The sequence below is a fragment of the Rhinolophus sinicus genome, linkage group LG01 (genome assembly GCF_036562045.2).
Source record: "Rhinolophus sinicus isolate RSC01 linkage group LG01, ASM3656204v1, whole genome shotgun sequence".
In the NCBI taxonomy this organism is placed as follows: Eukaryota; Metazoa; Chordata; class Mammalia; order Chiroptera; family Rhinolophidae; genus Rhinolophus; species Rhinolophus sinicus.
Window position 1 is genome coordinate 196,138,725 of NC_133751.1, and position 26,545 is coordinate 196,165,269.

General features: G+C 43.2%; 1 protein-coding gene across 1 annotated transcript in view; it reads left to right on the plus strand.

Moving 5' to 3' along the window:
• The first annotated feature begins 523 nt into the window (after nt 1-523).
• Nucleotides 524-26,545, plus strand: part of SGPP2 (sphingosine-1-phosphate phosphatase 2) — a 106,077-nt gene continuing 80,055 nt past the window's right edge. Inside the window, exon 1 of the mRNA XM_019753681.2 lies at nt 524-987. Within this exon, the coding sequence (XP_019609240.1) occupies nt 769-987 (219 nt within the window). The 5' untranslated portion in view covers nt 524-768. The remainder of the gene's footprint in view (nt 988-26,545) is intronic.

Here is a 26,545-nt window from a genome sequence, read left to right on the forward strand (position 1 = left end):
AAGAAGAGGGAGGAGGGGCAAGCGTCACCTTTCTTAATGCAGGAAACCGAGAAAGAATCGGTTTTCCTACCTACGCGTCTAAAATTGTTGCCCAGTTGCCACACCACAAAGGCAGGGGAATGCAGAGGAAGACTCAGGGTCTACCTTGAACTGTGGCTCTTAAGCCAGGTCGAGAAAGTTCGGGACTTCCGCGAGACGTTGCATCACGCAAAGTTTGCAAAGAACTTAGGGATTTTCCCTAGGGGGCTCACTCTACTTGCCGGAAACGGTCAAAGGCAAGAGCAGAGAGCTGGGTGCGGGCAGCAGGAGGAGAAATCAGACCTCGTTTTGGGCTCAGGAGTGAAAGGAAGGTCACTGAGCGACCAGACGGCGAACTGCAGGACGGACACCCGCAGGCCCACAAGAGCTCCGCCGCTCCCCATTAGGTGGCACGTCTGCACCAGCCGGGAGCGAGTGGGGGCGCGGTCGTGCGCAGGGGGCGCGGTTTAGACACCTGTGCTCCTCCGCCCCGATCCGAGGTGGCAGACGTCCGGGAGCGCCCGAGCCCGCCCGAGCCCGCGGCGGGCGGACGTGGTCGGAGCAAGGTGGAGGCGGACACCTGAGCCTCTGCGCGCGAGGTGCGGACGCCAGGACTCGAGAGGCGCACCTATTGGCGGGCGCCCGGGGCCCCGCCCGCCCTCCGCCCCGGGAGCCTGACCGGCAAGTGCAAGGGCGGGGGGGCAGTGCAACCTAAAGGCACTGGCGCGGCGGCGGCGGACCCGGTGCACCATGGCCGAGCTGCTGTGGAGCCTGCAGGATTCCCAGCTCGTCGCCCGCTTCCAGCGCCGCTGCGGGCTCTTCCCGGCGCCGGATGAAGGTCCCCACGAGAATGGCGCGGGCCCAGCGGAGGGCGCAGTGCGAGCGCCGGAGGTCGGACATCACCCTGAAGCCAACGGCAAAGGTGGCTGGGGTCCGGCCAATGGGCTGCGGAGAGCCCCGGCCCCGCAGGTAACCGCGCGCCAGGTGTTCGCCAGGGTGGAAGGGAGGGAGGGGGCAGCTCTTTCCGCTGCCTGTCGACTAGCTGGTTCAGGAGACTCCGCGACTCCGGGACTGGAGTACGCCGCGCCTGCGGGGCCGAGAGGGCGCCATCCCCGCCAGCGACCCGGATCCCGGAGCTGTGTGTGGAGGGGAGAGGGAGGGCCTGGAGAATCCAGTCATTAGATGCCACCCTGTAACGCTGCCAGGTGGCAACCAGGTCTATTCAGACTTACAGTGCGCCTCCGAGCTTTTAAATGCAGTCTATTTAGAGATCTACCTTCATAAGTAGTTAAATTTATTATGTTCATGTATATTCTTCAAAATGTGCAAGAGTTACGTAATTGAAAAGGAGGGGAGACGTCCTTGGCATTTTCACTAGAGGCTTCCCTGGGGAGAAAATTTGAGAATTACCCCAGGAGTTTCCGCCCCATTCCCCCTTTCCTGACCCACACTAATGAGGTGGAGTGGGGGCCCTCAGTGTGCTCTTCCCCTTCTTGCATCACCAGCTCTAAGGACAGAACTTGAGGGTTAATTATTGCTCCTGGAGAGATTTGCAAACCTTACTGCCCTGTCCCCCCCCCCCCCCCCAGTGATGAGATCCTAACAGCGCTTCTCCCTCCTCCCTTCCCGAAAGTCTTGGGGGCCTTCCTGTCTGATGGGTCTTGTAAATTGGCACCAGTGACTTTCAACAGATGCTGTCAGGAGGGACGCTCACTACGCTCCCCTCTAGGCGGCCCGAAGTGTGGTTATACAACTCACTGCGGCAGTGCACAGACACTCCGGGCGGGAGGGACCAGACAGGATGCAGATGACCACGGGCCAGGGCTGCTGTCTGCCAGGGCGGAGCGCTGGCCCTGGGAAGGAGGGCTCTCTGTCGCAGTGAGATGCCCTGGGCACCCACAGAAGCTGCCCTTTCCGTGGGGGAAGTAAAAAGTGTGACACAGGAGGATAGAAGCAATGTATTAACAATCCCAGCTCCCTTTTTTGGCGGGCAGCGAAGGAAGCCACATTTTTTTGTTCCTAGAAGTTTTGGTGACAGGAAGATGGCATTTATGTGTTGATTTCTAGATCTGGTAACAAGAATTGTGAAGAACCTGGCTTCTATGTGGAGTGGAATATTGTGGGCATTGAATTACAGAATTCAGAGGGTGGGTGGGGGTTGTGTGTTCCACTCTAGAAGAATCCTCCTTTACAATGCTTTTTTTCTCCTTTTATTTTTCCTTCTCTGTCCCACATGACATCCACTAAATTATGGATGAGTTTGAGACACCCCTCCCTGCATTCTTGTGACTGGTCTTCAAAAAGTGATGGGATAAGAACTCATCGCACGCCTGAAAGGTGGAAGGGTGTTTCTGTGCACCCACTGTTTACACCCACAGATGCATGCACAGGCTGCTCTCTCCTTAAGCTTCTACTGTGTCCCTAATTCAGGAAACTAAAGAAGAGTGCATTTTACCACTGGTGCTTTGCAAACTCTTTTAAACATTACCATTGGTAACATGTTCTGGAAAAGGGCCCTCTTGCCCTTTAAAAGCATGTTAAGCAGATTTCTTGAGAGAGGTGTCTTCTTGCTGCTGGTCATTCAGTGAGCCAAATGGAAGGGCTTTTCTCCTTCCCATCCAACACACAACTCACTCACTATGGAGCAAGGAAAAGTAAGAGAGGGCTAAAAATAAGAAATCACCATTTTGTATGTGATGGAAAACAAAAACCATGAGAGCATTTGATAAAGGAGAGGTTAGTGAATATTTTTAAAGTTATGTTGGTTGCTAGTGATTTTGGAAGATTAATTTGCAAATACAGGTGGAGTTCCCCCCCCCAAAATTTCATACCTGCCTCAGATAATTGATGGGACTCGAAGTGAACAGTGGAAGAAACTTTTCTCCAACAGATATCCTTCCCTTTTGCCCAGCCTGTGGCCTGCCTGAGCTGCCTGTCCTTTCTCTACATAATTCACATTCATCCTTCAGTTTCAAAGGTCAGTTCCTCAAGAGACACCTTTACTCACCTTCCAGTCTCACCCATCTTTTATAGGTTCTCTTTGCTTCTTGGGTTTCTTCATTGGATTTTATCACACTGTGTAAAGAAGCCCTAGTGTGGAGATCTGATTATTGCCAGTGGTCTGGTGTGCTCATGATTTTCTTTCATGCCTGGCACGTGGGAGCTCAGCTGATTCTGTAAATAAATGAATGCAGATCGCAATGTAAAATCAGCCCTTTTGAAGCAAGACAAGCAGATTTCTTGCAGAGAGGTGTCTTCTTGCTGCTTGAGAATCCTGGGCCTCCCGTGAGCCAAATGGAAGGGCTTTCCACCTTCCCATCCAACACACGATTGCACTCACTGTAGAGCAGGAAAAACAGAGAGGACTAAAAATATCAAGACAAAGAATTGAAGGTTTTTCAAAATTTAAAAATAAATATTGAAAATCAAAAATTTCCACATAGCCTAGAAGGTCAGGAGACATTAGAACATTGATTTAAGACCATTTAAACAGTAGAGAAGTTATTTACTTCATTTGAGTGACGACGTTGTAGCAAATCTAATTTTCTCAAACTCTACATTTTCTTTAGTTATTTTAATTCTTAAAACAGGATGTGACTGAGTAAGGACCTTCCATTACAAATTCTCTTAACACCACATACTGCCAGCTTAAAGATTAACTACATCTTTTACAAACCAGGGCTGGTCTTGGCTTGTACAAAGCTGCCATTGAATAAGTCCAACTGGACCTCGGATACTGGTATGTCCTAGTAATCATGAATTTCACAGACAGAAGTCTGAGTTCTGAAGGATTAAATGCTTCGTTGCAAACTTACCAGATACCTGCACAGTCAGGTCTTTTGACTCTCAAGTCTAAACTTCTTGTTCTGATCAAGATGACAGAGTAGGTAAATGCTGTCCTTTCCTCCTCTCCTGACCACATCAAAATTACAACTAAACTACAGAACAACCATCATTGAGAATCACCTGAAGTCTAGCCGAACCGAAGTCCTATAACTAAGGACATATGGAAGATGCCATCTGGAGACTGGGACGTGTGGAGAGATGGAACAGGATGTCTCATACCTTCATGTGGTGCTTAAAAATTGGGACTATATCTCAGCAGTGGAGGTTCCCTCTGAGGAGTTTGGGGTCCCAGCCCCACACCAGGCTCCCCAGCCCAGGGTTCCAGTGCCAGGAAGTTAGTTTTCACAACTTCTGGCTATGAAAACCAGCAGAGATTGTGGCTGAGTGAGATGGAGGATGGCTGGAGTCCCAGGTGCTCCTCTTAAAGGCCCCACACATGGATTTACTCGCTGATGGACTCACTCATTCTGAGTCCAGTGCTGGGACAGCAGCTTGAAAGGTACCAGGGACGTATGGGAAGGAACTGAGTTGTCTGGCTTCAGGGAGAGGGGAGGAGGGGCAGCTTTGTCCCAGACAGAAGTGCTGGCAGAAGCCATAGTTCCTTTGTTGAGCCCCCCCACCACCACCTTCCTAGCATGCAGACGCAGGCAGCCACCATATCTGAGTCTCCATCAGCTTGGCTAATGCTGTTCATCCCACCCTGGTGATTCCCTAAGACCTCGCCCCACCCAAGCCACTTCCAGTGGCTTTTCCATACAAATGGCCTATCTTGGTTCATCCTAAAATTTCTCAAATGTTCACAAACCCCAAACAAGTAGCATCTGGCATTGGCATGCCCCGTACCTCTTGTTAAGCAACCCTAAGCACAGCACTGGTGGCAGCCAGCCTCAGTTTGCACCGTCAGGCACCTCCAAACCAGCCCAAGTGGCAACCATCTGCAGATCACATTGTAGCTCATACCATGTAGTCCCGGACCAGGCACAGGCAGCAGCTGACCTTGGCCTGCACAGAGCCCCTCCCAAGAGGTCCCAGAACCAACACACCTGGTGGCCAGCTTCAGACCACACCAGAATGCCACTCAACCACCTTCACAAAAAGACACACCCAAATGGCAGACTGGGTAGACACCCGAGCCCTGCTAAAGTGAATCCTGCTTTGTAGGGTCAGCCCCTACACAACAGCTTCTCCACTGTAGTCATGGCCAATCTTCACAACCAATCAGCCAGAGGGTCAATCCTCCCACTGACATGCAAACAGCAACCAAAGCTCAACTACAAGAGGAGGGCATACACAACCCACACAAGTGATACACCTGGAGCACCCAGCTCAGGGGACTAGGGAGATTGCACCACTGGGCCCCACAGGACACCTACTACATAAGGCCACTCTACCAAGACTGGGAGACATAGCAGCCCTACATTGAACATACAAACACAGGGAAACAGCCAAAATGGGGAGACAAAGAAACATATCCCAAATGAAAGAACAGAACAAAGCTCCAGAAAAAGAACTAAACAAAATGGAGACAAGTAGCTTTCTCTTCTGGTCCCAGGTATTTGGGAGCTATGAACTTGGTTGCAGACATGGCCAAGTCCAAGAACCACACCATGCACAACCAGTCCTGAAAATGGCACAGAAATGGCATCAAGAACCCCTAATAACAAAGATACAAATCTCTTAAGGGGGTGGACCCCAAGTTCCTGAGGAACATGCACTTTACCAAGTAGCAGAACAAGAAGGGCCTGAAGAAGATGCACGCCAACAATGCCAAGGTCATGAGTGCATGGGCTGAGGCTATCAAGGCCCTTGTAAAACCCAAGGAGGTCATTTGTTTACTCGTACAAATAAACCTGAGGCAAGACCTGTAAAAAAAAAAAAAAAGAGAGACAAGTAATCTACCAGATGCTGAGTTCAAAACACTGGTTATTAGGATCCTCAATGGTCTCAGTGAGAACTTCAACAAAGAGATAGGAAACATAAAAATGGAGATATAAAACATAAAACGGAACCAGTCAGAAATAAATAGTACAATAACTGAAATGAAGAATACATTAGAGAGAATCAACAGTAGATTAGATGAAGCAGAGGATTGAATCAGCAATTTAGAAGGTAGCAGAAAACACCTAATCAGCACAGCAAAAAGAAAAAAAAGAATGCAGAAAAATGAAAATAGTTTAAAGGGCCTCTGGGACAACATCAAGCGTACCAACATTCGCATCATAGGGGTACCAGAAGTAGAAGCCAGCAAGGAATTGAAAACCTAGTTGAAGAAATAATGACAGAAAACTTCCCTAACCTGGTGAAGGGAATAGACATACAAGCCCAGGAAGAGATTCCCAAACAAGATGAACCCAAAAAAGCCCACACCAAGACACATCATAATTAAAATGGCAAAGGTTAAAGACAAAGCGAGAACGTTAAAAGCAGTTACTTACCTACAAGGGAGCGCCCATCAGACTCATCTGATGTCTCAACAGAAACTTTGCAGGCCAGAAGAGATTGACTCGAAATATTCAAAGTGATGAAATGCAAGGACCTTCAAGTGTGAATACTCTATGCAGCAAGGTTATCATTTACAATTGAAAGACAGATAAAGAGCTTCCCAGATAAGTAAAAGCTAAAGGAGTTAATCACCACCAAACCTGTATAACAAGAAATGTTAAAAGGACTTCTTGAAGAAGAAGAAAGAGAAGGAGAAGAAGAATAAAAAATATGAGTACTAAAATGGCAACAACTACATATCTATCAAAAATTACTTTAAAAGTAAATGGATTAAATGCTCCAATCAAAAAACATAAGGTGGCTAAATGGATAAGAAAACAAAACACTTACATATGCTGCCTACAAGAGACCCACTTCAGATTGAAAGACACACAGACTGAAAGTAAAGGGATGGCAAAAGATATTTCATGAAAATGGAAACAAAAACAAAAAGCTGGGGAAGCAATAATTATACCAGGCAAAATAGACTTTAAAACGTTATAACAAGAGACAGAGGACCCAGTAATCCCACTTCTGGGTATTTATCCAAAGAAACCCAAAATGCTGCTTTGAGAGGACATGTGCATCCATATGCTCATTGCAGCATTGTTCACAGTAGCTAAGATACGGAGGTAACCTGGGTGTTCATCAGTGGATGAATGGATAAAGAAGAGGAGGTACATATGTACAGTGAAATATTACTCAGCCATAAAACAAGAAGGAAATTTTGCCATCAGCGACAACCTGGATGTAGCTAGAGGGAATTTTGCCTAGTGGAGTACGCCAGACAGAGAAAGACAAATGTCATATGATTTCACTTATAGAATCTAGAGAACAGGATAAATGAACAATCAAAACAGAAACAAGCTCATAGATACAGAGAGCATTTTGATTATTGCTGGATGGGGAGGATTGATGAAGGGAGGAAGGGGATTAAGAGGTACAAATTGGTAGTTACAAGATAGTCATGGGGATGTAGAGTATAACACGGGAACACTCATATAGTCAGTGGTATTGTAATAACTATGTATGCTGTCAGATGGGTACTGGATTTATTGAGGTGATGACCTTGTAAATTATATAAATGTCTAATTACTGTGTTGTACCCCTGAAACTAATATAATATTGTATGTCAACTGTAATTGAAAAATAAAAAGCATTTTTTAAAAAGTCTAAACTTATTTCTACTGTGCACCTTCCAGGGAAAAATTCTAAGGCTTCACTTTATCTGTCTCATTGAGAAGATGTGAGGTATTGGGGCTTGACTGGGAGCAGGGTAGAGATTTGGTAGAAAGAGAAAGAATTGTTTTTGGTGTGCAAGGGTAACTGGTTTGCAAGGGTAGACATTGGAGGACATTCCTGGCAGTCGTCCAGAGCAAGAGCCAAAAGCAAGATGCAGGGATTCTGGGATCGAGCTAGGAGGGCAAAGAACCAATCAGAATTGTGTTTATTTGTTTGGGGGTAAAGCCAGTCTTGGATATAATGGTATTTTGATTTTTATCATCCTTGCTTACTCAACACAGTTACATTAAGTTAGACTTTGTAGTGCTTTTTCCCATCATTACATTAGAACGAGATAATGTTTCCAAATTACACTGTGCTCAGTAAACATTCTTTGATAACTACCATGTTTCCCTGAAAATAAGACCTAGCTGGACAATCAGCTCTAATGCATCTTTTGGAGCAAAAATTAATATAAGACCGGATCTTATATTATATTACATATATATATATATATATATATATATATATATATATATATATATATATATATATATGTATATGTATATATATATGTCATATATTATATATAAAATACAATATATATTATATATATGAGATGTTATATTATATATATAATGTATATTATATACATGATATAATATATTATATAAGACCCGCTCTTATAGTAAAAAAAGACCGGCTATTATATTATATTACATTATATCATATAATAAAGACCTGGTTTTATAGTCAGATAAGACTGGGTCTTATATTAATTTTTGCTCCAAAAGACACATTAGAGCTGATTGTCCGGCTAGGTCTTATTTTCGGGGAAACATGGTATTTGCTGAGACATAGTTCTAAAGTTGGGTTGGGGAGGGGATCAAAGATAGGTTATTATTAGAATTCTTTGCTCTCGAAACATGTGGGCCCCCCACAAGTCTTTCAATCTAAAAAAACCCACCCTTGATTCGATTGGCTTGCTAAAGTGCCAAGAACCATCACAGGAATCTGGAGACCTGGATCTGGCTCTGTTTCGGTGTCGTTTTGAAGTTGTCTGGATCTCAGTTTTCCCATCTGCAAAATGAGCAGAGTGGAATAGAACGATGGGTTTCTAAGTGTGACTAAATTACTGTTAGTTAGAAGAGCTTTAAAATCAAAAGAAAAAGACCAGGATTCAGGTCAGAAGTGGGGACAGAGGTGGGAAGCTCTGAATTCTCTTCTCCAGTGACCCACCACACCCTTAGTGTTTTCAGGGTAAGGTGGTGATGGCTGGAGGCAGTGATCATGGTAGCTGTGACATTTTAACTTGGTTATAACTAAACTGGCTAACTGGTTGTACTTCAAGTTTTCATTATCTTTAAGATGGATGTTCAAATTTGCATTGGTAAAATCAGCCCCTTTGAAAAGGTACATTTTCATCATCTTTTTCTAGTTACAGATATCCTTGGAAAAATACAAAGACAAAGTTAGATCTATGCCCATTATACCATAGCCAGAGATCATTACTCGGTAAATATTCAACTTGAATTTTAATGGCGATATATTATTACTTCATACCATGGATATACCGTCATTTAGTTGGCCTATTGCTGGGCTTTGAAGTTGTTTCCAGTTTTTGCATTGAAAACAATATCTTTGTACAAGTATCTTTCCACCTGTCTTGATTGTCTCTTTATTTAATTGAGATATAATTGACATATAACATTATATTAGTTTCAGGTGTACAACATAATGATTCAGTATTTGCCTATGTTGTGAAATGATCACCACAGTAAGTCTAGTTAATATGCGTCACCACACATAGTTACAATTTTTTTCTTGTGATGAGAATTTTTCAGATCTATTCTCTTAGCAACTTTCAAATATGCAATACAGTGTTGTTGACTGTAGTCACCATGCTGTACATCACATTCCCAGGACTTACTTATTTTATAACTGGAAGTTGGTATCTTTTGACCATCTTCACCCATTTTGCCGACCCCCTACCCCCTACCTCTAGCGACCACCAATTTGTTCTCTGTATCTGAATTCAATTCTTTTGTTGTTGTTCTTGTTGTTTCTAGATTCTACATATAAGTGAGATCACACAGTATTTGCCTTTCTCTGTCTGACTTATTTCACTTAGCACAATACCCTCAAGGTCCATCTCCAAGGTTGTTGCAAATGGCAATATTTCCTTTTTTATGGCTGAATAATATTCCATTTTGGTGTGTGTGTATGTGTGTGTGTGTGTATGTGTGAGTGTGTGTGTGTATCACAATTGCTTTATCCATTCATCCACCAGTGGACACTTAGGTTGCTTCCATGTCTTGGCTATTGTAAGTAATGCTGCAGTGAACATGGGGTGCATATATCTTTTTGAGTCAGTGTTTTCTTTTTCTTTGGCTAAACACCCAGAAGTGGAATTGCTGGATCATATGGTAGTTCTATTTTTAAGGTTTTGAGGAACCACCATACTGTTTTCCACAGTGGCTGCACCAATTTACATTCCTACATTCTTGCCAACATTTGCTATTTCTTGTGTTTTTGATAATAGCTATTCTAACAGGCGCGAGGTGATATCTCATTATGGGTTTGTTTTACATTTCCCTTATGATTAGTGACATTGAGCATCTTTTCATGTACTTGTTGGCCATCTGTATGTCTTTTTTGGAAAAATGTTTATTCAGATCATCTGCCCATTTTTTAATTTAATTGTTTTGTTTTGTTTGCTATTGCATTGCATGAGTTCTTTATATATTTTGGAAATTAGCCCCTTGTCTTATACATGATTTACAAATAGTTTCTCCCTTTTGCTAAGTTGCCTTTTCATTTTGTTCATGGATTCTTTTGCAGTGCAGAGCCTTTTAGTTTGATGTAGTCCCACTTGCTCATTTTTGCAATTTTTGCCTTTACTTTTAGTGTCAAATTAAAAAAACATTGTCAAGACTGAGTCAATCTTTGAATCTCGTCTTAATTTAAGTTTCCAGACTTGCAGTTGCTGGTAGAAATATGCATATATTACGGCTTTTTTTTTTTTTTAAAGATTTTATTGGGGAAGGGGAACAGGACTTTATTGGGGAACAGTGTGCAATTTCAGGACTTTTTCTCCAAGTCAAGTTGTTGTCCTTTCAATCTTAGTTGTGGAGGGTTCTGTTCAGCTTCAAGTTCTTTCAGTCTTAGTTGTGGAGGGTGCAGCTCAGCTCCAGGTCCAGTTGCCGTTGCTAGTTGCAGGGGGCACAGCCCACCATCCCTTGCGGGAGTCGAGGAATTGAACTGGCAACCTTGTGGTTGAGAGCCCGCGCTCCAACCAACTGAGCCATCCGGGAGGCAGCTCAGCTCAAGGTGCCGTGTTCAACCTTAGTTGCAGGTGGCAGAGCCCACCATCCCTTGCGGGACTCGAGGAATTGAACTGGCAACCTTGTGGTTGGGAGCCCGCTGGCCCATGTGGGAATCGAACCGGCAGCCTTCGGAGTTAGGAGCAGGGAGCTCTAACTGCCTGAGCCACCGGGCCGGCCAGAGGCTATTACGGCTTTTAAGAGGTGTTGTCAATTTGCTCTGCAGAAAGGATGTACTAGGATACATAGCAATGAATGTGGCGCTTTCCACACCCTCACCAATATTAGGTATTAACACTCTCTTTAATCTTTGGGGAAAAATAGGCCATTTCAGCTTCTATTTCATCTCTTCTTCCTTTATTTCCAGCTGACATTTATTGATCAGCAGCTGCATTTCTAGGGCAGTCCTAAGCCTTAAGGATACAAAGATAAATAAAATTTAGCTCCTGCCTTGGGAAAGCCACAAAGAAAATGGTGCAATGCAAAAAATACTGGAATGGAAGGGTAAATACACGGTCGGGGAGACAATCACAGGAGTAACTCACCATCCCTACAGGAGCCCATGAAGTCTTGAGTTGGGGCTTAAAGAGTGAGTAGGAATTAAACAGACGAAAATGGGAGAATCTCTTTGTCTGGACATCTCATGTGATAAAACATAAAGACGTTGTCATTATGGGTGAAGAGTGACAAGTTTAACTTGGGTATAGTAAGGGTCCCAGCAGGAAATAAATGGCCTACTGAAACCCTTAAAAAGTGATTAAAATGGCAAATTTTGTGTTACGTATAATTTACCTCAATTAAAAGAAAAAAAAAGAACATAAGCTCTACTCCACCTTCTGGTGAAGGAAGTGTAACTTCCCTCTCCTGAGTGTGCGCTACACACAGTGACTTCCCTCTAAAGAGTACAATAAGGAAAGAGGGAGAAAAAGAAGAGTAATTTTGCAGCATGGAAACCTGGCAGGTGTGACTTCAGCCAGGTGAGCGAGGTTAACATCAACAGGGATAAGTCATGTTGACCGTATGTGCTCTTGATGCAAATTGAAATGATATATTCTTGATACGTGCTGAAAAGGGCCCTTCACCTCTGTGGTCTCCTCCCCAAATCCCGTACCTTCAGTCTAACCACGAGAAAGACAACCAAATCCCAGTTGAGGGACATTCTACAAAACACCTGACCTGTACTTTTCCAAACTGTCAAGGTCATCCAAAATGAGGAAAGTCTGAAAAACTGTCACAGACAAGTGGAGCCTCAGGAGACATGATGACTAAATGTAATTGTGGGATCCTGCAACAGAAAAAAAAAAGAACATTAGGTGAAATGTAAGGAAGTCTGAATAAAGTCTGGACTTCAGTCAATAATAATGCATCACTATTGTAGCAAATATATCATACTAATAATACAAGATATTGGTGATAGGGGAAACTGGCTGCAGAGTGTATATGGGAAGGATGTGGAGTATATGGGAACTCTCTGTCCTATGTTCCAAATTTTTCTAATTGAAAACTATTCTAAAAAATGAAGTCTATTTAAAGTTTTTAAAGAGGGGGTGGGTAATTGAAGAGAGTTCAAAGATGGGCTCATTTACAAAGGCGTGGGCAGCACAGGAGAAAAGCAACATGGGTGGGTGAAGCATCTTGCAGCAGGCAGCTTCAGCCTAAAGAAAGCAAGGAGAGAGGCTAGATAATGTTTTGGTAACCCCAGACCCAAGGAGGGTTCAGGGGTCAGAGAGAGGCCCCTGCCAGGAGCTGAGGCCTTAAGTAGAGAAACATAGCCACTGCCAGGCTGGAGGAGGGGGGGAAAGTATAGAGGGTGCCAAAAAAAACCAAAAACGTATATATATTTTAAGAAAGGAAAAAACGATTAATTTTAATACTCAATATATACCGATAACAAAAGATGAATACAAGTTACATTTGACTTCTGCAATGACAAGAGGTGCTCAAAGTGGTTACCTTCAGATCCAGACACTTCTGATTATGATGAACTACTGCTTGAGCACAGGTAACATCGCTTAAAATGTGTATACATTTTTTTGACACCCTTGGTATATCTCAAACTCTGTATGCCCCTCATATTCTGCCAGTGCCTCCCTTTGGCCAAATTCATTCAAAACCCAGGGAACTCGGATGCCTGGCTGATACTGTGCATAATGGTCAACCTCTCTGGAGCAAGGTAGAGATTGGATCTGGAAGGACAAACGGAGAGTATCTAAGCACAGGTTGCATAAAGAATGGTGTGGTAATTTAATACTGGCTGGAATTTGGGCTTAGAAGCAGAGTTTTAGGCTGAAGACTTAGGGTGGCGATCTGCAGAATTTGGATTTCGTCCTTTAGACTGGGGGATGGCAAATCAACTTCATCCCATGTGCCAACTCAAAATTGGCAACGGGGACACTGTGAAAGGAAAGGTTCTTGGGGTGTCACTGTGCTTAATGGGAAAGAGTGTGGGATGGAATGGCGATGCCTGTATCTAGAGAGTCTGACACTGAAGCATTTCGGAAATGGTGATGTTATAGTGAAACAGCAGACAATATGGGACTAACATGAAATCAAGCCTTAATATCTGTTTTGAGATTCTTGGTGATACTTTGAGTGTCTCCCTCACCCACAAACACCTTAAGAGGTAGGAGACCACAAATGGTTTCTTAAGACATAGATTGCCATGCTCTGAATAATGGGACCCCCATCATTATAGCTATAAGCTGGTCGGATCAGGGGTCAGCCCTTGAGTCAAAGGCAGCCTTCTATTGGCTGGTCAGCATCTTCTGAAATAGCCTGGCACGAGAACTTTGTTCAACTGGGATACTGCCTAATGGAGAGTGACTAACAGACCCACTCAGATTGTTCCCTGAGGGAGTCTGACTGCAAGACCCAGACAAAGGGACATAAATAGAGTGGTGATGAACCTCAGAGACAAAGAGCAGGCCATACACAGAAGCCTTGGAGACAGAGAAAGCAGTAGGACAGCAGACTCCCGAGGTGGACAGGAGAGCAGAAAGTCTGCAGTGATGGTAAAAGCAAAAGGAAAAACTGAATGGAGAAGGAAGCTGAGTCGTGAGTATGGTAGACTCCACTTCTGAGGGACTGTTGACTTTCAGGATAGAATGGCTGGGGAGGGAGAGGGGGAGGAGGGAAACGGAGGGGGGTGGCGGCTCAGGAAATGGGGCTGGACGTGTGGCTGCTGGCACTGTTTCCTTACTTCCTGAGGAATCCTGTAGCAAACTCCTCTCACTGGAGGGAACCAGGGTGGGTATCCCCTTGCGACCAAAATGTGCTGGTCCCTACTGCCCTGGAGACTTAACACATAATTGTGATTAAATCATTAGTTCTATCTCTTTTGTGTCATTGGGAAGAGGGTGGGTCACAGGGGCCAGATTCCTCTTCCTCACCTGTGCATCCCCAGGACCTCGCATGTGCCTGAAACATGGCAGATACTTATATTACCTGTTGAACAAAACATGAAGGGTGTGCTAAACTCAACTTTTCTTTCTTGGAAGAAATGTGGTCACCTACTCTCTCCCGTCACAACTGCAGTCATTTTATACCTGCCCACTTTTCCTGACTGTGTCTTCATTTACCTTAGTTATTTATTTATTTATTTATTTATTTTTTCCTAGTGTTGGCTCCTTCCTTTTTATCCAGGAAATGATGGAGGGTTTTGCTTAATGAATAACTTTTTTATTGCTTTGCCCTCTTCTGTTGGACACAGTGAAGGGAGTTTACTGACTGCCAAAAGTTGGTGGTGAAACACCTGTCAACTTAAACAATGTAATTAAATTACGATGTCTCAGGAAGGCTGTTGACAGCAAACCTAATCTAATTTTAACTTTCTTGACTTGTAATTAAGAGGTCAAAACTTTAAAAGTTTAAAAAAAGCACTTTCACTTCTGCTTTTACACTTTGTGTTAATGATTAAATCCTCTTGATAAGAATTATGTCTTGAGCAAAGGTATTTTATCTAGCACACAGTTTTCCTGGGAGAAAATACTGTCACAGTTTCCTGGGAGCACATTTAGAGAGCTCCTGTGTGTGTTAGGAATCGGTGAGAATGCTAAAATTGAGGGCATCCACTGGTCTTTATTATTCTCCTTACCTGGTGGGATTCATTCCACATATTGAGAAAGTGAGATACTGAAAAATCCAGTTAAGACTGATTCATATTTTTCCCCCCTCACTCTTGCTTCAAACACTGTATGAACTAATTAGCAAAGTTTTAAAAACAAAGCAAAAATCCTTAGGTGTGGGCAGGGTAGATGGAAGGGGAAGGGTCAAGCACCTGAGAGCTTGAGGGCGGTGCTTGGGACTCTTGGGAAGGGAGTAATGATGTCCTTGAACTATTTTGAATATTACCTCCAGCTCTCCAAATCCTCACTGGCAGTTTCATACCCTTTAGTTTAATACAACAAAACAAAATACCAATGCATTCTTGCTTTTGTCAATGCCTGTTTATTCTGTAATTATGCCTGCGGGAGAAATGCCCTTTCTGTCATCTCTGTGTATGTTTTGATTTTTCCAAGTGGCAAAAACTTTGTTCCCATAGAATTTTATGGAAAACAGCTCATCAAAGCAGGAACTCCTATGGGTGGGAGGAAGAGGGGATGATGGTGAGAGAATAAGAAGTCTCCTGGAGGTAAAATATTGGATGTTGAGAGGCCAGGATGTTATTGGTAGAAAATGGCTTAGGTAACAACAGCGTTTTCTTTTTTTTTCTTTTTTTTTAAAAATCATCCTTTCTTGAAAGGTGACTTAAATGGTGGCCATGGCATAAAACATCAAAGATTTTGTTAAAAGCATGACAAGTGAAAGGTGGCTCTGTTAGAAGTTGGTTGGGGTTTGTTCTTCGATCTGAATTTTGATCTTCTGATGCTTTTCAGCCAGGAAGATATCAAATGTTTTAAAATTAACTTTTATAACTTTCAACTATTAAAATAATACATGCTTATGTCAGAAATGGTGGAAGACATCAAGAAGTATAAAAAAGGAAACAAATACACTGTCATAATTTTGCAACCCATAGAAAAATATTAACATTTTAGAGCACTGCTTCCTTTTATTTCTATTCAAACATAAGATATTTAAGTTATGAACATGCTATATAATATTTTAATTAGCTTTTTCACTCATGAGCTTTTCTCCGTGTCACTGAATATTCTTTAATTATATTATTTTAATTATTATGTAATAATTTATCATGTGATTTCAACGTAATGTTTTTTAACCATTTCCTAATGTGTGTATTTAGATTTTTGCAATGTTTATCTTTGTACTGCCACATAACTCTAAATATCAAATTATTTCTGAGAGCCACAAGAGAAGCTTATTTTAGAATTCTTCACACTTATACTTGACACATTAGTTTTGGAAAATGTAGTATCTCAATTTTTGCTTCTAATAGCACTCTGTATATTTGTATATGTGGTCCATCACATACAGACGTCAGTTAACATAAGCTCACAACTGATATATTTCTCATCTTTCCTCGTGAAGAGAAAATTTTTGTAGCCTGAGGGAGAGAAGGAGATAAAGAGGGATTGAGATAACTCTGAGGTATCTGTGAGTGTAGATAATATGGATAACTCATGGCTGGTCCCCTGTCTTTCTCCCTGTTCCTTCCAGGTAAGGCCCATCATTTGTATCCTGTGAAAGGTGTGTGATATTTCAGTAACTTTGGGTGGGGGTTAGGGTTTCTGAAAGGGTTAGGGAAAGCACACGGTCCCTGGCAACTCTGAGCCAGGAAGGCAATATGTGTTTAGAGGGTATTACCCCCATATTATGATATTATAATAATGAAGCAGGAAAATGAATTCATTCTGTTGTGCATTACAGACAGTGGCAGACAGCTCTAGAGATCCCACCTGAGTCCTCCCAGGCTTGGTCTCCCCATTCTGGAGGATTCCTGAGGAGGCTCCAGGAATGCCTTCTTGCTATGCTCAGTTGTATCACACATGTCCTTAAACAGAAGCAATGGAATGACTATCCTCAGTATTTATTCAGTAGTGTACTTCTGAATAACCACTACTTTTGGAGAGGAGGCACTAACATCAATCACTTTATTTTGCCTCCATCTAAACCCATCTGAAGCCACAGTCATTTTTTGTCCAAAACTTTTGACCCTGAAGAAATTATCTGAATTTTTCCACATTGGGTTATAAAAGGTCTAGCCCTGATTTCTTCATGCTTACCATCCCAGTACTGTGGTTAGGATAGAAATGGGATGTCTCACACTCATCCTGAGCACTTCCTGAGATAGACAAGCATATCTGCATAGATTATCGTGCCCATGTGTTATAATAAGGCCCCCAAACACAATACCCCCTCTTGGATTTAGAATGATTTATTTGGTAATCAATGCTTTTTCTCTCCTCTTCCCAACCTGACCCATGACCAGTTAACTCACCACATAAAAAAATCTGTGAGGGAACAATGTTACTTTTGAAAAGAGAAACTTATTTATTTAATTTTTAAAAGTTAGTACTAGATATACATTTACTATGCAACCTACAATTTCACTCCTGGGCATTTATCCCCAAGATAGGAGAACTTATTAACACAAAAATCTGTACATGATTGTTCATAGCAGCTTTATTTGTAATAACCTTCATCCAGAAACAACCAAAATGTCCCTCACTAGATGAATGGCTAAATAAACTGTGATACATCCATGGAATACTACTCAGCTATAAAAAGGAATGAACTATTGACTTACCCAATTGCTTGGATGGATCTCAAGGGCATTATGCTGAGTGAAAACACCAATCTGAAAAGGTCACATACTGTGTGATTCCATTTATATAACATTCTTAAAATGACAAAATTTTAAAGATGGAAAACAGATTAGTGGTGGCCAGGGGTTAAGAATAGGGGAATGACTATAAAGGGATTATAATGAGGGAGGTATCTGTGGTGATGGAATAGTTTTGTAATTTGATGACAGTGGTGGTTACATGAGTCTACATGTGTGCTAAAATGGCATAGAGCTGGGCTGGCCCGGTGACTCAGGCGGTTAGAGCTCCATACTCCTAACTCCGAAGGCTGCCAGTTCAATTCCCACATGGGCCAGCGGGCTCTCAACCACAAGGTTGCCCGTTCAACTCCTCGAGTCCCGCAAGGGATGGTGGGCTCTGCCCCCTGCAACTAAGATTGAACATGGCACCTTGACCTGAGCTGCCTCCCAGATGGCTCAGTTGGTTGGAATGCATCCTCTTAACCACAAGGATGCCGGTTCGACTCCCGCAAGGGATGGTGGGCTGTGCCCCCTGCAACTAGAAAACGGCAACTGGACCTGGAGCTGAGCTGCGCCCTCCACAACTAAGATTGAAAGGACAACAACTTGACTTGGAAAAAAGTCCTGGAAGTACACACTGTTCCCCAATAAAGTCCTGTTCCCCTTCCCCAATAAAATCCGTAAGAAAAAAAAAATGGCATAGAGCTATACACATACCGTTCCGATGTCAGATTCCTGGTGTTGATGTTTGTTTATAATTATATAAGATGTTGCCGTTGGAAGAAAACAGTAAAGGTATACAGGACCTCTCGGTACTACCTGTGCAATTGCTTGTGAACCTACAGTGATTTCAAAACAAAAAGTTCTTTAAAAATCAATACTGCCTTCTAAAAATTGGTCCTGCCATCCTTCCCACTGCTTTTACAGCAGGTATTCTTTGCACACTGTGCAGGAAGCCCAGGAACCACAAAGCAGCATGCGGGAGATTTTCCTCTGAGGTGCCTCTTGAGCCTGCTATGCTGCTCTATTTCTAGAGCCGACGGGCTTGGTTGGAAACCACGTGCTCACCGGCCTTGGCTGCCTGCCCAGGGAGAATATGGAGAAATGTTTGAGGGTCAGAAAAGCACATTTGCCCTCAACTTTCATTCGACTGGTTTGCATTATAGCTGCAGGTATTTTGCATTTAAAACAAGCTTTTTTGTTGTATCATGTTTTGTTCAGCCACTTTGCATTGGTGTTGCAAGTATGGCAAGTTTGCACATCAAGAACTCAGTGTCCCCTCTGTTGTCTCTAAGTCTACAATACTCTCAATATCCTCAACCCCTCTCCTTACCCACCGTAGAACAGCCTCTTTCAGCCCTAGAATCTGACAGTCTTGCTTTTCTTTACCATGAGACACCTTAACAGAGTCATCTGAGATCTACACTCTATTTCTACCTTTTTCACCCATGTGTTTTTCTCTGTGGCCTGGCTTTAGCTAGTATAGTATGAACTGAAATGAAATAAAACCAGGAGAGAGTATTTAGCCTAAAAGAATAATTTTTGATGTTTACTTTTGCCCATGTGTAATTTCCTTGAGGGTAGTGGATTAACTTTTAAATCAAAAATTATAAAACAGATAATTGTCTCTGATATACATAAAAAGTAGATTCCTCTTTATTTCATTTCTACTCTGAATGCCAGTGACTGGGGCTACGGCGGGGGATGTGGAATAGACATGCACAAATTCACATTTTAATGGCTGCTTTTTTCTGGCCTCAAGATCAACAATATCCATTCCCCAAGTGGGAGACCCACTGCATCTGTTTGTTAGATTTTTGTTCTTCTCCCACGGGTAGTTTCTTTCCATCACCGTATCTAATTTAGCAACTATCTAATTGTAGAAACCTTTTTCTTCTATGTTCTATAAAGGGAAAAACTTAATCACATTATCCAAAGGATATCTTGAAAATAATTAAAATGCCATATATTTCTAAACATGAAACACGTCCATGATATATTGTTCAACCAAAAAAAGCAAATGTATAAGTATGACCCAATTTTTAAAACTTTTAAGCACATATTGGAACATATACTTTAAAAGGATCTAGTGTGATGAACCAAATGTTACCAGTGCTTCCCTCGGGACATTTAAAAAATTTTTTCTTATTTGTGCTTTTCTGTACTTTTGCTTTTTTTTTTTTTTACAATAGAAGTTTTTATTTTTAGAGGAAATGAAACCATTTTTATTTTATAGAAAAAATTTCTCCTATGAGGATGCTTTGTACTTATGAGGACTATTAGATAGTTACTGAGATTACTAACATTGTTTTATGTAAGAATTTTTAAAAATAACCGTTGACATCTTTGTAACAAAGTCCCAGATATTAGCTGTATTGGTTATGACCCTCAGTGAGGGGATATTTATTAAACATGGAAGTACTCCCAAGCCTTCTTAAATGAAACAAAAATGACTCCCTCCATGTCTCTGCATGAAGACCCCATGTGAACAACAGAACACTGTTTCCTACTCTGTCTAAACAACCACATGCAATGTTAAGAGCCTAAAATGCACAATGTCCTTTCGCACTAAAGGGAATATCTTAATGCATGGTAGGTTTAAGCCTCAAAAGATCTGTTCTTGGCCAAAGATGTATTTTTAGGGAACTCAGGAAAGTCTTATACAAAATAGTCCAGCAGTGTATGAATCCACTATAATATGACGGAGTAACATTGGAGGGATTTGTCTCAGGGGCCCTTAGCTTCCTCCCTCCTCAGAGCAGACCTTGCAGTTTAGTGCTCACTAGTCAAAAGATTTCGATAATAAACACAGCAAGAATCAGCAGATCCGTCAGAGTGGAGCCTGCGTGAACAAACCTGAAATCAGAGTGACTAAATATTGAATCACAGTGTTATGCTAAGGAACACCTCTGGAGCAGTTGGCACCTTTGCATGTAGTGACCTTTATAAAGCACTCACACTTAAAAGGAAAATGACATGTTTAGTCGTTTCTTCCCTAACAATTGTCATAATATTAAAATGGAAAATTTATCACCAGAATGGTGATTGTTTTGTGAAGCAGAAATACTGCATCTTAAAATGAAAGTATGCCTGTCTGTGCCCTGTGAATCTTTTTTTTTTTTAAACTTTCAGCTTCTGTTTTTCCTGGAGGAAAGGCTTTATGAGGGGCAGGGCTGGAGAGAAGGGGCGCCAGGCAATGGGCTTTTCTGTTGCTCCTCTCACTGTTTCTGCTTCCTGTAGTACCTTGCGAGACCAGTGCGATGCCAGGAGCAGGGATTGCTCAAGTTTGGTTTCCGGTTTTTATTGATTTCTTTTTTCACCATTGTTTTCGGTATTGTTGACTGAGGTTGTGCTCTACCAGGATGTGGGTTGTGCCAAGCGCTGCTTGGCCGCACTTACCCCTGGCAGCCAGGCCGTGTGCTCCACGTCGGTGCTGTACTATGGAGGACACAGCGTGACAAATGGGCTTCCAAACCGTGTCACCTCCCACGCATCCCATAAGCGCTCGCGCCTTGGTTTCCTTCTCTGTGAAACTGGGGAAATAGTTGCATACGCCTCCTAGAGCTCTGAGCTCTGAGGCGGAAGGTCAGAGGGTGTGCTGAACACTTTGTGTCGGGTATCTCCTGGTAAGCCCTCAAACGCGAACTATTTTCACCATAGTTTCTTCCATCCCAAAGCCACGAGTAATCCCAGTCCTGCTAATGCCTCTGCTGCTCTTTCTATCCAACTGGGCTTTTCTGGAGTGAATGTCATGTTATGGTGGGACATGGGTGCTGGGGAAGGAGTGTTGGACCATACAGAGCGTGTAAATCTACTGTATGCCTCTTGAGCATGGCTTCTACCCTAAAATGAGGGCCAATCTTATGCTTTAAACGGTTGCATTGAGGCATATTAAGTTTTGCATTCCTTCCTTCTGATAGTTTGTGGCACCCAGTCAGTTGCTTTAAAAATGCCTTCCTGGGTCCCGCTTCCTCTTCTCTGAATGTCCCCTTATTGAGTAATGGAAAGTGTATTTTCGAGTGTTCCTTGCTCTGAGATAATACTATGTTTACTTAATATCTGTGAAATCCTTAACAATACGTCAAACCCTGGATTAGATTGTGAACACTCAACAAGGATATGCCGGTGGCCCGCTGCTCAGCCCATCAGGGGAGACAGGTAAACAGATGAAAGTAGCACAGATGGGGAAAGGACAAATTCTAAGATCAGCAAGATTCAGTTGAACAGGATGTTCCTTTCTCAGACTCCCTCATCCCCTCACTTAGAAAACTCAGAACATTTTGAAAGAACTGGCTTCTACGATTTATGATGGCACCACTAAGACGATTTGAGACTTACTGAATGTAGAATTAGGACAGCTGATGTTTTCCGATTTTAGGCAATGATAAATGTGGACATCAGATGGGAAAAAGAAATCCTTAGAGGTTTTTTTTTTTTTTATTATGGCATATGACATATAGATTTCATGCTTACGGCTAGAACAGTATAAGTTAAGGGAATTTAAAAATGGGAAAAGAAATTGTGTGCATGTGTAATAAGAAAGCTTTCAGCATGTGGGTGTCAAAACTGCTGTCAATCCCTGAGCAAACCCCCACCCAGGAGAGCGTTAACTATTCAGTGACTGGGAAAAGGAAGACCTCCACTGATTCGGTGTTCTCTTGACTATATGCGGAGTTTTGAGAATAAGGTGACTTTTATAAGTCCCCACATGGAGAATGGTCATCCTTGTGGGGTGAGGATGGTAACTAACTGCCACAGCTGGGACCCACCCTTGCCTGGCATGGTGGCCCGCCTTTCACCACAAAGCAGGGATCCAAAACCAGCACTTGGTAGTCCAAATGTCGGCCCCCACATGCTTTGTTCACATGTGGTTTTACTAGTGAGATCTTTCTAGGTTTTCTGGCTTTTGTCTTTTTAAGAAAATGGAAGATGCAGCAACTCCAGCCTGTATTCCTACACAACCATAAGCGGTTGGTTTCTAGTTGCAGTTGCTTCCTTGAACCAGAGTAGGCTCCCTCGGTCCCCACCACCCCACCACGTCTCACACCTGCAATGGCTTTGCTCGTTTATGGCACTTGCTTGACCCATGTAGGCATTTGAATTGGCTGCTCCTGGTCTAGAAAATTCCAGAGAAAAGGAGAATAGCGAGGGTTCCCAGAGTAGAAGCCCTCAGAACACTCAGAAATGGCAGGAGCAACTTCTCTTGGGTGCTGCCACAAGCTATCAGAAGGGATGCAAAATTTAACATGTCTCAACGTAACCATTGGAAGCATATGATTGGGCCACATTTCAGGGTAGAAGCATGCTGAAGTGGCGTAGAAAGGAGCGTTGTACTACCTGATGCTATCCTTTGAAAAACTGAGTCGCTAGGACGTTCAGGAGGTATTGCTGTGGGCAGCAAGGAACCATAGTATCCCAGCCAAGGCTGCACAATAGAAGAGACGATTAGAATGACCACTGTATAACCCTAGGGGGTACCAAGGTTGTTAAATCGGACACAGAACCAACAGATTATTTTTCGAAGGAGGAAACTGTGAGAAGCGGGTAGAACTAATCTTTATTACATTTTACATAGGGAGTTTTATTTAATCCTCCTAGTGAAAACCTTGTATTACTGAGTACTTACCATGTGCTGAGCTAGGCACTGGGGTTAGTAGTGAATAAAGCAGACAAAGCCCCTTTGCTGTTGAGCTTGCAGGCTTGAGAAGGAGGCGAAACAATGACAGGGATTAGAAATAAGTAAAGAAATACAACTGGATAAGGGGATGAAGAGTGAGGGAGAGAAGTGTGCCTCCAGCACCACTGAGAAGCAGCTTCTGCCCTCACCACTCTACTGCTGGGGCCACTGAGGCAGGCAGGAAGTGACCAGATGGTATATGGGGGAACCTGGCCTCTGATCCAGGTCGGGCTTCAGAACAGTCATCCAGCTAGGACTGGGGGGTGGGGTGGGCATTTACTGTCTGTATCTAAGTGGAGACCCAGGAACTTATGTAGGACTCTGTGTATGAGACGAATTCCATCTTGGCGACATCAAGCTCCTTCGAATTTTTGCACTCTCTAGCTTCTTTGCGCTACGTAAGAAACACGGCACCGATTTTTGCCATGACGTCTTGGTCTCCACCGGTCAAGTGTGTTTGTTGAAACAGAGGGGCTGTGTTCCATGCAGTGAGCTGCCCGGACTCACCAACACCAGGTTTATGTTCAGGATGGGGGGCGGTTAAAAGGATGGCAGGCTCTGGACTCCAGCTCCTTGGGTTTGAACACTTTCTCACTCGCTGGTGTCTAAACTGGGGCAAATTAGCCTCTGCATGGCTAAATTTCCTTACCTGCAAAGCGAGACTAATCCTAACTCCTACCTTAGTGCCCCTTGCGAGGAGCATCTGAGATAATGCAGGCCATGAGAGCATAAGAAGCAGTTGACAAACGCTCGCTCTGTTTATTGTTTCTCTTGGTGGCTTTTAGAGAATCTTTGCATCGTTTGATGTTACACTCACATTGCAGAGCTAGCCTCAGAAAAAGTTTTTCTTTTTTTTCCATGCAGAAAACTCTCACACATTTATAAACGATGAGCAGCCTGGTGGCATGGTGAGGGGTCGTGTTCCTGTGAGGGCACATTTCTGAGGCACACCATGCTCAAAGTTGTATCTTCCTATTTGACATGCTTTTGCAGATGGCACAATATGGAACTGGTCAGACTCCTAATTATGACAGTGGTCCAGAGCCAGAATCCAATCATCCAGTTGACAAAGAACTTGGTACAGAGAACGGTGACCAGCTGTTCCCCATCTCCAGTGAGCAGAGAGTAAGAGGAAATGGGTTTAAGCTGCGTGAAGGATTTGGGTTATTTATGGTAGGATTTCCTGACAGTGAAGGTTGCTGAACATTAGGACTGGATTAGAGGGTGAGGTTGTAGAATTTCTGTCTGTGGGGATTTTGCAAACATGGTCCTGTTTGTGCGATTACTACAGAGGCTGCCTTCCAACTGCGCTCTGTCTTGTCTCTCTCCCTTTCTACCCATGTGGTGCTGCAGCCAAATGAATCTTTTCTGGAAGACTAGGGAGGAGGAGGCTCCCAGTACCCATCCAGCTTTCTGACTTACTGATGGCAGGCTTTGAAACTTTGGGGGTAGGAGGTGTCACATGAACCATGCACTGGTTTAATTAACCTGGGACTGAAAAGCTCCCCTGGGCCAGGGAAGAAGCAAAGATAGGCAGACTTAGGACCTGGATGACTGTGGGGAACACATGCCTCATCCTGAAGAAGGTGGCACATTCTGAAAACCAGCCGATTCTCGTCACAAGGCCTGTGGGAACGTACACGGTTGCCAGACTATGATTCTCAAAAGGGGTCTGAAATCTGGGGAGCTTGAAAACCCTGGCAATGAATTTTTAAACAGCCAGTTAATGTGGGGGCCACAGTGAGTGTATCTCTGTGGGTCTTCATTCCCTGTGCAGAGTGATCCTCTGTGACGCCTGCTCTGCCCAGTCACGTTGGCTCTGTCAGCCAGGAGGAGGAGGATCTCGCCAAGCTCAAACACAGACGTGAGGCAGCAGAGTTTGTCTGGACCTCTGCCTCAGTGTATACAAACATTGAATCATTATGTCGTCCTACTGAAACTAATATAGTGTTGTATGCCAATTATACCTCAAATAAAATAAATAAATAAAATGAGAACCTCTGTATTCGTACATTGAACCATAAGAAATCACTATTTTGATGATCAAAAATGATCAAATATTGTCAATTTCATATGCTTCCATCTAAAAGTAAGCATTCACCCGCTGAAGGAAAATAAGAGTATAAACTATAAACTGCGTTCTCTCCTACAGCACTGAAAATTCTGCCTGTGAGACTAAGAGGACCCACTTATGGCTCCCAAGCCCCATGTTATGTCCTAGCCAACCCTGCCTGGCAGATGGAAATGACATCACCCATCGCCTGGGTGGCAGCCAGGCAGTGTGGAGAGCCTGCCCTTCCCAGGACTTACTGGCTTTGAGGTTGTTGACGCCCTCCTAACAGGAGTGTAGGCATTTGTGGAAACTTCGCAAAGACATCAGCCTTTCCTTCTTTTTCCTCCCCGTCTTCCACATAGCTATAGGCTGCCTTTTATTACCCATTTTGGAAATCAGTTGTTATCACTAGCCGACAAACGGATTTCCGCTCTAAAACAGGAAGAGTTCAGTTTCAGCCAGGGTCTTGATTCAGGGTAAATCAAGTTGCTTTCCGATGGTGCCATTTTCTGAAACAAAGATATTTTGGGGGAGATGTGGCTGGCAGACGTCCTGATAGGAACCACGAGCGGAGGGCCTACCTCTGATGCCGTGGGTCGCCTGCGGCCCCCAGCCTGATTCCTGATAGGGAGGGCAGTGCCCAGCCCCAATCACATTGGAAGAGGAAGACAGACAGAAGAAGGACCTTACTTTTCTCTCTGCCTTTTCCATATGTCCTAGAACCCAAACGGTGATGGAAGTATTTCTTCAATCAGTTCTGAGAGCTCTCTGAATAAATAGGGTGACAGGTTTCTTTCTATCTCCTTTCTTTCTTTCTTTCTTCTTCTTTTTTTTAACCATTTGAGGTTTATTCTGTACTGATTTATAAATATCAACCCCTTTGCATGTTTCCTTCATAACATAGAAAATGTATTTTGACCAAATGTAAAATGGATTCTTGTTCTCTTAATTAATTAGAATTCCAACTCCCCTCAGTTTCTTCACTGTTAGTAAGAAGTAGCAAATGAATAAAAACCATACTAAATAGAAAGGGGGTGTTGGGGGTGGGGCCTGGAATCAGAGACTTAACATAACTCCCCCAGTAAAACAACTTTCTAGAATTAATTTTTAGAGTACCCACGAAATCAGCCATCTGAGGGATGTTTTAAAGGAAGACATATGCCCTATTGAATGCTTAGTGTATTTTCTTCGGGTGACCTAAA